Source organism: Diadema antillarum, unplaced genomic scaffold (assembly GCF_040938485.1).
Source record: "Diadema antillarum isolate AM-2024a unplaced genomic scaffold, OU_Dant_1.0 seq00000207_RagTag, whole genome shotgun sequence".
Classification (NCBI taxonomy): domain Eukaryota; kingdom Metazoa; phylum Echinodermata; class Echinoidea; order Diadematoida; family Diadematidae; genus Diadema; species Diadema antillarum.
The window spans coordinates 165,913-178,038 of record NW_027271266.1 but is presented as its reverse complement, the minus strand read 5'-3'; the positions used below and the strand labels follow the sequence as shown (position 1 = coordinate 178,038).

The following is a 12,126-nucleotide window of genomic DNA, read 5'->3' as shown; positions in this document are numbered from 1 at the left end:
CTTGGTACATTGCGTTCTTTAGCTGGCTCAGTGTTGAGCATGATAACGCACAAACAAATAAATACACGTGGGTCACTTGTACCGCTTTCGATTCAAAAGACATGATTATGATTCTCTTTAATGGTATGTACATTAGGTTGGAGGAATCACCAATAGGTTCATACATAGTAGTACTAACACAAGCGTAGTGAATAGTTACTCTGGTTTCGTATGGGGTTATGCAAAAGCTTAAATTCGTCAGTTTGTTGAACAGAACTTGCTAAACGGGTGAACGGTTAAGGTGTTGGCATACCCCAATGCACGTATCTTGTGGCTTTATCCGACTCGTATTACTATCATATAATACATCGTTCTCCAGATATTCACATATACATATATCCCATACCACAATTTACATGTGCCTGCCTGACTCAGAAGAACTGAGAATTGTGGAGCTAAAGGTGGAGTCAATTGGCTTAAGATAGAAGGTTCGAAAAGTACCAGCGTTTGTCCAGTCAGCTGTGGACATGATTTCGTTAAGACTTACTCCATGTGCGAAAGCTTTAGAAGTTGCGGCGCTTCGGTAGCTATGAGCTGAGAATGTAGAAGTGTTTATACCTGCGGCCGCGAGGGACGCTTTTAGCCACAGCGCCAAGGTGCTTGTTGTCACCGATTTATGTGGATGTTTCGTAGAAATTAAGAGTTTGCTTTCTGAACTGACTCGTCGGAGAGGTTCTGTGCGTTTGATGTACTCTTGAAGAGTTGATAACACACAGAGTTTAGGATTGGATGTGAAAGAAGGCACTTTAGTCACTTGGTTAGAAATACCTTTCTTAGTACTAGTAGTTTTAAGAATATCTCTAACGTGAAACGTCGCCTCGTCTGCCGATAATGTCATGAAGTTAAGATCAAGATACCTCAGCGTTTGTGTACGCTGGGCCGAAACGAGTGCAAGCAATGAAAGCAGTTTTTGGCTCAAGGCGAGCAGAGAAAGTTCATGGTTATCCTGAAGTGATACAAAGTGATTCAAAACAATTGCGACGTCCCAAGTCTTGTTGTATTTAGGCTCAGGAGGGTCGAAGTCAAATACTCCCTTCATAAGTCTGACTACAAGGGGGTGTTTGCCAATGTCGTACCCTTCAATTTTAGGTAGTATGGATGAGAGAGCAGATCTATACGAGTTAATCGTGGAGTAGGTTTTGTTTAAGCTATGCTGATAGCTTAAAAAGTTCACAACATTCTCTATAGATGGGTTAAAGAGATCACAAGGTTGTTCAGAACACCAGCGATGCCATTGTCTCCAAGCGCCCTCATATTGTTTGTTGGTATTGTCTCGCCATGATGATGAAAGGAGCTTTGCAGCGTGCTGCGATATGCCTGTCGCTTGCCATCGCTGGCGGAGAGCACCCAGGCGGCTAACCGAAGGTTCGTTGGTGGGTGGGGGTGTGGGGCGAGGCTCCTCTCGGGGAGTAGTAGGGGTGGGGCTGTTATCATTCCCAGCAGTGCCGGAAACCATGGCTGCGCCCGCCATATTGGGGCAATGAGGAGTGCTTTGTCCACCTGGTCCTGTTGAAGCTTGTGGAGGACCCTGGGGATGAGACAGAATGGGGGGGGGGGGGGGAATGTATGGGGTGAAAATGTATGGGGTGAAAACATTCCAAGGTATGGAAAAGGCATCGGAGGCCACGGCATTTAAGTCAGGCTTCCATGTTACATAGGAAGGGAGTTGGTTGTTGAACCGAGACGCAAAGAGGTCAACATCAGGGACAATGAGTGTATGGAGTTTGTGGATCATGTCATGAAAAACATAAGGTAATAATTGTAGTTCTTTGTTCATGTCTCTGCGAGACAAGCAGTCAGCTTCAGAATTGTCTACACCTGCTAAGTGTGAAGCTGACATCCAGTTATTAGAGGTTAGGCACCAATTCCAAATGTCGACTGTTATTTTGTTCAGGTCGGATATGTTACCGCCCATTTTGTTTATGTATGAAACAGCTGTGGTGTTGTCTGACTGAATATGAATATGTACGTTTGTACATGAGCTGCACAAGGCCTCAAGACCGTTCTGAATTGCCAGTAATTCAAGCACATTAATATGCAGGGAAGCCTTCTTGGCAGTCCAGGTTCCCCGAGCAAAGGATTTGTCATTATTCAGGACCGCTCCCCATCCGGTCATGCTAGCATCAGTTGAGATTGTTATGCTAATAGGGGCAGGGTTGATGGGGGTGGAAAATTCTTTGGCTTTGCAAGACAGCCACCAAATAATTTCTCGTTTAGCATGACTAGATAACGCAATTAAAGTGTCAAAATCACCTTCTGCTTTACGTAGAGCATTTGTCTTTTCTGTTTCCAGGTGACGAAAGTGTAATTTTCCTTGTGGAAAGCACTCAAACGTAGATATGACAAGGCCAATGAATTTGGCTAAATCCCGAATTATGGTCTCTTCTTTAGACAAGATTGAATTTGCAAGAGTAGTTATTTTGTCAATCTTGTTTTGAGGCAAGCTGATTTTCATTTGCTGCGAATCATCTGAAAACCAAGGAAGGACTCGACGTGTTTTGGGATTAAACTGGATTTGTCAAGTTAACTGAGAACCCCAAGGAGGATAACAAGTTGATCATAAAATTGGTGTTGTCGAGGCACTCTTCTCTAGTGCGAGAAAGAATGAGAATATCATCTAGATATATAATCGTTCTAATGCCTCTACTCCTTGCTGAGGCAATGACGGGTTTCATAACCTTAGTGAATATCCGTGGAGCTGAACTCAGGCCAAAGGGAAGGCACTGAAAGCAGTAAAAATGCCCTTTCCATTCGAAAGACAAATACGCTTGGTGAGCAGGGTGGATGGGAATTGAAAAATATGCATCCTTAAAGGACAAGTTCACCCTCATAGACATGTGGGTTGAGTGAATGCAGCAATATTAGTAGAACACATCAGTGAGAGTTTGAGCAAAATCGGACGATCCGTTAAAGAGTTATGAATTTTTGAAGTTTCTGCTCAGTCACGGCTGGATGAAAAGACTACTATAGCTTGTGATGTCACATGAGTACAACGATATAAAAAAAGAATAAAGAAAAATGCAACATATTTCCATTTTCTCCCATAACAAAAGAACACCCGACTTCTCTCTTTCAGAAGGCAGGGGGAATAATATTACCCTTAACATACGTCAGTAGCAAGTCGAAGAACTGTGCACTTTATTCAAAAAGTAAAGTTTTGTGAAATTCTCTTTTTATTTTCCTTATATAGTTGTACGCATGTGACATCATACACTGTAGTAGTCTTCTCTTCCAGCAGTGACTGCGCAGATACTTAAAATATTCGTAACTTTTGAACGGATTGTCCAATTTTCCTCAAACTTTCACTGATGTGTTCTACTAATATTGCTGCATTCTCTCAATCCTTATGTATATGAAGGTGGACTTGTCCTTTAAGATCAATACTAGTCAAGAAGTCCAGAGGCAAAATTAAATCCTTGATCAAATGAAACTGTTCCATTTTGAAATGCTCATATCTCACAAATTTGTTCAAGTTTTTCAAATTTATGATTGGTCTTATACCGCCAGTCTTTTTGGCGACTGTGAAGATAGTAGAAATGAATTGACACTCGGAATGAGAAATCTCTCTAATAGCTTGCTTTGAGATAAGCTTAGATAATTCTTCGTCGATTGCCTTCTCCTCCTCGGGAGAATGTGAACTTTGTGGTGGAAGAATTGGCTGGTATGGGGTTGAAATGAAATTGATTTTGTAGCCGGATATTGTATCTAATATCCAAGAATCTGAAGATATTTTTGACCAATCATCTTTGAAAAGCTTGAGATTTCCAGCTTTGAATGGTTTTGGACTTACTAGTTTTTTGATGGGAAGCAAGCCGAGGCTGCGGGCACCATGTTGCGACGTGTATCCGTCGGAGTGCGCCGGGGTGATGGTGGTGGGCGTGGCGCTGTTGAGACCGCCCGAGACTGGGGGCGATGCCACTGCTGAGGGAATCTACGGCTGGGCCTCTGGCTCTGCCAAGATGGTCGTTGTTTGTAGCCATAGGGTTGAAAGGGGGTGCTTCGCATCCTTTTTGATCGTTGCATTTTGCCGGCTTGGGTGGATACTTTCTGACCCACATTGTATGCTTGTGCGACGCTTGCCAAGGTTTCTCGGAGGTCTTTCCCGAACAGCTTACTATCGAGCGGAGTCGATTTGCTGCACAAGCCTTTGTACCTGGGGTTGAGAAAGGGTCTCAGGCTAGCTCGACGGTGCATGCTCAGTTCGTATGAAGCATAGCCGGAAAGTGTTAGGCCATCGATGGTGAGTTGTTTGATTCGCTTAGTGTCAACTGGCTGATTTTTCGTGCATGATCCATGAATCTCAGATAGGGTTTCCCCATAAGGTAGAAGGCCCTTCACTACGTTTTGTTGTAGCCGTTGAAAGCTCGCATCAATGCCGCGAGCCTTGCTGGGGAGAGTAGCCCAAATTTCGCTTTCGATTTTAGGTGTGCAAGCTGCTTGAGCATTTGATGGCGTTTGGTAGCGCTCGGCGATTTTATCGAGGCTTTCCTTCTTGGGAGGCAGAGTGACCGCCTTCGTTAGCAAATCAGCCAATTTTTCGAATTTGGCCGGGCCAAAATCAGAGTTAGTGTCATATATGTCATTGTCAAAATCCAGCTCGGTATCAGACTTAGGTTGTGTGGGCATGACGTCTGAGTCGAATTCAGCTGGGTCGTAATTCTTAGCGACACGACTATTAACCGTAGAGGCTGAGTCACCTCCCAGGGCGAGGCAGTCAGGGTCACCGGGAAAGAGGCTGAGAATATCGTCGTCCCATGAGCTTCCTATGGGGTTGATCAGATCGCTAAAATCTTCGGCGGGCGGGGCAGCGCCCCTGTCCCCGCGGACATGGCTCGCATGTCTAGACAAATCGTCAGGAGGAGGAACTCTCCTGCCCGAGCCGGCATGGCACGCATGCCGTTTGTCATCGCCGCGGTCTGGCGCCGCTCTATCCAAGAAGCGGGAGAGTGTCTCGGAAAGTTTACGAATCTCCATGGCCTGAGCTTCAAGGCGGCCTTCCATGCCCTGATCTCCCCGCGGGGAGGGGGGCTGAGAGGTAGCGTCGTCTTCCCGATCACTAGACATTGGAGCTTTATAATTCACTGCCGTCACACTTGCAAAAGATGGTTTCTGCTATCTGACACGGGTATTTATAACGATCTTGGACTGCTTGGAATTTTCACCTACTTTGAATTTCATTATGTGACTTCACTGCCTTAAACACCTGGGAAATGCTAACCTCTTCGACTTATACGAGTATTACGTAATAGAATTGATGTCAAGTATTGTTAAATACACAAAATGTGAACAATAGTTATAATAAGAATGCTTCCAGATTAAATCATCTACAGTTACTGTATATTGAGAAAAATACTGAATCTCCTTATATTTTAGGCTTTATTGCGAAAATTTTATATGGTAAGATGTTTTGTGATACAACAGACCTACTGTACATGCATCAAATGTGATATCATGAACACGATTGTAAAATCACTGCTCCCAAAGGTAAACTTGGCCTTCCAAATTTGTATACTTTCAGAGGTTGTCACCGGTAAATTATGGTGGGTTTTTTTTTGTGTGCATTCTGGCTGTACAAAAATTTGATTTCCAGGGTTTTGGTGCATTTTAATTTTCAGCATAGTTAGGCCAGTTACTGCAGTTGTAAGGATATACTTTAAAGCACTTTTGAATAATGAAGGGCAAGTCCAAGATAAGGTCCCCTCAGAAGGCAAAATTTCATCTTTGCTCAATATTGACATGTTTGGTATCATTTTGAAGCTTACGAGTTGAAGTTTTGATTTCCAAGGAGGAAAAAATGATGTTATGTAAATTTATGCAAATTTCAAGGGCTTCATTTGCATATATGTGAAACACAGCGTTACGTATGGGACATTTATAAAAATTCATATTAATTCAAAGGAAAGCAAATAATATTTGATTAATATGTGGACATAAGACATTCATCACATAGTTTAACTTGGTATGAAAATTCAGGGATTATGCAAATGATTATGCAAATCAGCTCGTGTCCTATCATGAGATGTCCCATACGTAACAAAATGAGGTCATTTTTTTTTAGGTTTTTTCTGAAATTGCTAAGGTTATTTTAATGCCCTTTTGGAAAGTTCTAATTTATTGTTTAGAAATTAAATACCAGAGAAAAAAGAAAAAAAAAGTGAAAGAAATATTCTTTATTAGGCATTGAAATAATGTTACGTGTGGGACAAATGCGTTACGTATGGGACATCCTCATACACATTGCATGTGAATGCATGTAGCTAGCTGAGAAGGTCTCTCAGTACACAAATGGTCAATCATCCTGAAGAAAGCATCCCAACATTGTAGCTACTTTTTGAGTTATAGACACTTGAAACAATACATGAACTTGACTGAACAATTTTCAGAAAGGGGGAGGGGAAAATGGCAAAATACACAATGAAAAATCAGCATTAAAGGGATGGTATATTTTTTTTGTAGAAATGGGGATTCAGTTTTCAACATTTAAAGAGATGATTGGAAACCAATTATATGAATTACTTAAGAGCATAAAATCCTAAGACTAGAGGAATTCAAAGTTTATGTGATGGAGATCCAATTTGAAATGGTTGTGATAGAAAAAAAAAAGTAAAATGATTTTTTTTTATTGCAAGTGATACACAAATTGTCCTTATTCAGTTTTCAGTAGTAGCCACAACAAAATTCATGGGTATACATACTGAGGTGTGACTCGAATCAATGACCTGACTGCTAGACAGACATCATATATCTACTCGATCACTGGGGTTCCACACAGCAGGTATTGCTTATTTATTAAACTTAATATTTCTTGTGTCAAGTTGTTTTTTATTGAAACTAAATGGCAAACTGCCCTTCATCAATGGAAGTAAACACTTTAAACTATTCAATTTTTCAGTAGTAACTATCCTGATAGAAATAGGGCATACACTTTGTACATACTCAGGTTGGTCGTAAAAAATATAGAATATGATTGAATGTGATTATGATGGTAAATATCTGGGGAATATTGTTCCCTTGTCAATCTGGACCAGTATTTGAGTAATTTCAACTGATTCCACCTCAATAATTATGCAAAAATTTGTTTATGGTTATTCTGCAAAATTATTTTGCAAAATACCCATAAACATGCTTCTCCACACACTAAACGAATGGGGGACAAAGGGCATGCGTACCCAGGTTGGTCATAAAAATATAAAAATATGATTGAATATGATTATGATGGTGAATATTGGGGGAATATTGTTTCCTTGACAATTTGGATCAGTATTTGAGTAGTTTCAACTGATTCTACTTCAATAATTATATGCAAAATACCCATAAACATGGTTCTTCACACACTAAATGAATGGGGGACAAACTGTCCCATACGTAACTGTCCCATACGTAACACGTCATGTCTGTCTTTAATTAGAACCTGTAATTAGAGCTTTTTGCCTAATGACATGAAACTTACCTGTGATAATCTTGAGTGTTGTGACTTTCATCACAGTGAGTTACAAGTTGTAGAATGAAATACTGTAAAACGAGAAATTTTCGCGTGCATTTTAATTTCGCGAATTTCGCGAGCGCCAAAATTCGCGAAATTAAAATGCACGCGAAAGTTTTTGTCTACACTACATGCATTGAACACCAGTGGCAATTCGCGAAAATTTCATGCCGCGAAAAGGGCTGTCAGCTCCAATTCGCGAAAATTTCATGCCGCGAATATATCATGTTTTACAGTACTTTCAGAGAGTTTTGAGGTTGAAAAATATGTTCAAAAAAACTAAATTTTTCTAGTCCCATACGTAACGGCACGTATTTTCTCTTCTAGAATATAATTGTCGAGGTCATTTTTTCCATTTTTTTACATGATTATACTTCTCCTAGATATCAATCACCATGGTAAAGTTCAATATGATCAAAGGCCATTAACACTATTTTTCAGGTCATAAAAGTCTCTGAATGTCCCATACGTAACGTGCGCGTTATCTTGGACTTGCCCTGAACAGAATATCCCACATTTGCTTTAAAAGTGGAAATAAGCCAAGCCAAATCAAACTAAACATTCACATTTACAGTGTATGTTTTTACATGGGTTGATTTAATCAAACTGAAGTGTTTCATATTAAAGTCAAGATAAAATGCATGTGATGTGCCATTTCAAATTATCAGCCCGCTTGGTGCTAGAGCTTTATTGGTGTTCAAACCAAATAGTCCCCTCAGATTTTCAATTGTTTTCTAGGAGAGTTGTATACATGTACAAAACATGATAAAATATTGAAAGACTACATCCTTAGATGTCATGAAATGTTGTAGTCTTTTTATCCAGTGACGGCAGCACTGTAAATGTAAAAATGTGTTATTGTTTTAACAGATTCTCTGATTCTCCTCAAATTTTCACTGATAAGTTCTAATGATATTACTGCATTCACTCAATTCACATGTATTTTTGGTTTCATAACCCCTTTTATCTTTACAGATTTGATATATATAAATGTCTATGGCTTAATTCACTCATTTACAGATGGTTTCAGGAAGAAGACCAACATACGTCATGGTTCCTTGTTTTACAAACAAAATGAACTTGAATTCCAGCATCCCCACTTTCTCAGGGGTAAACTCAATCAGCTGCAATTCATAAAGAGGAATGCCTTGCCAGGGAAGCAGCGTAGCACTACCTCACGTTCGAGCGCGACGAAGAGGTAACATTACACCTGGTTTAGACCATGACTTGTGTGTGTGTGTGTTTTTTTTTTTTTGGTGTGTGTGTGTGTGTGTGTGTGTGTATGTTTTTTAGCAGGCTAATATTATTTAACGTGAGTTATGTTTGGTTGAATATATGGGAAAGTTTGAGGACTTTTGTTTGTAGTTAGAGTTTAAAGAGTGCAATTTTTGATGACTGCATAGCACTTGTACGCTTTGAAAATTTCTCTCTTAACCATCACTAAGTTATGCTGATAATGCTAGAATAACTATTCAAGCAGCAATTTTGATAAAAGTAAAGCTGTGTAGAATTTATATTGTGAGATGATAACTGCTTTCTGTCCAAAATTCCAAAGTATAGGGACGGCTTGGAAGATAAAAAACAGCTGTGGCTTGTATGAAGCTTGTATTAAGTAATGGGAGATGTTATTAAGTTTCAAGTTTATTTCATCTTTCTTCCTTCTGTTCATGACATAGTACATTTGAAAATGATAAGCACAATAATCACAAAAACAAATCAGACATTCCTGAAATGCACCCTTATATCTTTGAAATACCCCTATATGGTAGTTTGAAAATGTTCATAGGTGCATTTCTAGCCCAGCTTAACACAAATTTTCACACACTATAATGACTTACACAACTCTTTTTTTTTTCAAAGGTTTTTTATCATTACAGTTTAAGAGATATTTTTATGCCTCCGCCACGAAGTGGTGCCGGAGGCATTATGTTTTCGGGTTGTCCGTCCGTCCGTCCGTCCTTCCGTCCGTCCTTCCGTCCGTAATGAAGTTTGTGGACAGCGTAACTAAAAAACCTTTTGAGGTATCCTAATGAAACTTGGCATGTATGTGTATTAGGGGGTGAAGTTGTGCCTATCAACTTTTGGGTGCACATGCTCAAGGTCAAATACGTAAAATTTCACTATTTCCACCATATCTATGCAATACCTGAAGATATTTTCTTGAAACTTACTTTATACATATATTACCCAATTAAGATTCTCTGGTGAAAGTTTTGGGTCATGAGGTCAAAGGTCAAAGGTCAAAAGGTCAAGTAAGAGTATTAAAACTTCACTTTTTTCTCCGTAACTTGGAAATTGTTCAAGGTATCTTCATGGAACATAGTATATATACATGCACTGACTGGCAGTGATTATCTAGAGAAGTTAGGGTTCATGGGGTCAAAGGTCAGGGGTCAAAGGTCAAGGGCAACACTTCACATTTTTATTATTTCCCTCATGTTTATGCAATGCCAGTGGGATTTTTTTTTAACACTTGGTGTATGCATGTATAACCTAATAGAGATTCTCTGGAAAGTTTTGTTTCCCTTTTTTTTTTTGCCTCAAAGGTCAAAAGGTCAAAGATCAAATGAAAGTGCTGAACTAACTTTTTCCTCCATACATGTATCTCGGAAGTGGCTCAAGTTATCTTGAAACTTACTACATATTTATGCATGTTCTGCTTGACAGTGATTATCTTATGAATTTTAGGGTCAAAGCCCAGATGAAAATGGTAACAATTTACTATTCAATACAGAAATTGCACTTTTTCTCCAACCTTGAAAATTACTCAAGATGCATAAATGTATGAATGGGTCAGAGTCAAGTTAAAGTCCTGAAATCTCCAAATACATGCTCTCCTATTCATCCAATTAAACCTAGGTCAAGGTGAACATTCAACACATTTGTGACAAACTTGTCATTTTGATATTTTGCCAATTTTGTGAAAATGTAATCACACATTATCCACATGTACTATCTAGACCTATTAGGAGAACCATGCATTATGGCGGAGGCATACCATTCGCCATAGCGACATTTCTAGTTGTCATTATTTGTTCCAACTGAACAGACCAGCAGAGACGGTCATGAGTGATGATGTGGAGAATAACCATGAAGCCAAAGATGATAACTCTGTATCTGAGGAACAGACTGTGTCATCTGCCAATGAAACAAGGTACAAAAAAAAAAAATTGTCAAAACCCTGCCACCTTCCCAATGTGTTCTTTGCGTATACAGTATGTAAAAAAAAAAAAAGAAATACGATCAGATTTTTTAATTGATAACACCCAATATGATTGACCTGTCTAAATGCTACTTCAGGGTCTTGTAAACATCTTAGCCATATATAGCAGAAAACCCCATTCAATTTGGATGGGTAAGTGGTCACAGAGAAATGCGGATTGTTGTAAAGCATGCCATGAGTCTGAGTCTTCCAAGTTTAGCACTTGGATGCTCTTGTGTGTGAACACAATAGCCAGAACTTGGAGGGAAGAGATTCCTGACATCTATAAAATTCCTCATTTCTCTTTGACCACTGAAGCAAATTGAATGGGGTTTTCTGTAAGATGTGGGCAATGAGTTATAGTTTCATACCCTGAATTTGTATTTAGATTGATTCACTATTTTTAAAGATATCATTGTGGAGGGTCCCGTTGTAATTTTTTGTCTCGCCCACCGGAGGTGAAGGCGAGACTAAGGGATCCAAATGGCGTCCGTCCGTCGTCCGTCACAAATGTTAAAGTTTACCTGCAAGACTCTCTTATGATGTATAACTTGGCAACTATTACAGCAATGGCAGCCACACTTGGGTGATAGAAGCACTAGGGGTATCTCCATGGTATGGTGTTGTCGACGGTCATGTGATGATGTCAAAGGTCATTTGAGGTCATATATTAAAGAGTATGTGCAAGACTCTCTTTTCTATGTTAAAGTTTACCTGCAAGACTCTCTTTTGACAAATAACTTCTCATAAGTTGCTTGGATTACAACCTAACGTGGGTCATAGATGCCCTGGGGGTACCTTCATGTTATGGTGCTGTTGGAGGTCACAGGATAAGGTCAAAGGTCATTTGAGGTCATACGTTAAAGTTTACTTGCAAGACTCTCTTATCACACGTAACTCGACACATGTTGCTACAATGGCAATCAAACTTGGTGATGGATACACTTGGGGTACCTTCATGTTATGGTGCTGTAAGAGGTCACATGATAAGGTCAAAGGTCATTTGAGGTCATACGTTAAAGTTTACTTGCAAGACTTATCACACGTAACTCAGCACATGTTGCTACAATGGCAATCAGACTTGGGTGATGGTAGATGTCTCTTGGGAAGTTGAAGGTAACCACAAGGTCAAAGGTCACAGACAGGGGTCAACGAACTTTTAGGGCCCAATGTTAAGTTTTTAGGGCCCATTTCGTTTATGGCTCATAACTTTTGATCCCTTTGTCCGTTTGTGACCAAACTTGGATGGAAGATGTCCCTTGGGAAGGTGAAGGTCGTCACAAGGTCAAAGGTCACAAACAGGCGTCAACAAACTTTTAGGGCCCAATGTTATGTTTTTAGGGCGCGTTTTGATTGTGGCTCATAACTTTTGATCCCTATGTCCGTTTGTGACCAAAGTTGG

At 39.8% G+C, this 12,126-nt stretch overlaps 2 protein-coding genes across 2 annotated transcripts in view; one reads left to right on the top strand and one right to left on the bottom strand.

Annotated features, from left to right (window-relative positions):
• Positions 1–12,126, top strand: part of LOC139728973 (uncharacterized) — a 48,953-nt gene that overhangs the window by 31,656 nt on the left and 5,171 nt on the right. The window contains exons 3-4 of the mRNA XM_071639899.1: positions 8,543–8,720; positions 10,572–10,676. Coding sequence (XP_071496000.1) covers positions 8,543–8,720; positions 10,572–10,676 — 283 coding nt within the window. The remainder of the gene's footprint in view (positions 1–8,542; positions 8,721–10,571; positions 10,677–12,126) is intronic.
• Positions 304–1,510, bottom strand: LOC139728981 (uncharacterized). The gene has a single exon (XM_071639907.1). It carries the CDS (start codon positions 1,508–1,510, stop codon positions 392–394), a length of 1,119 nt encoding a protein of 372 aa, XP_071496008.1. The 3' UTR covers positions 304–391.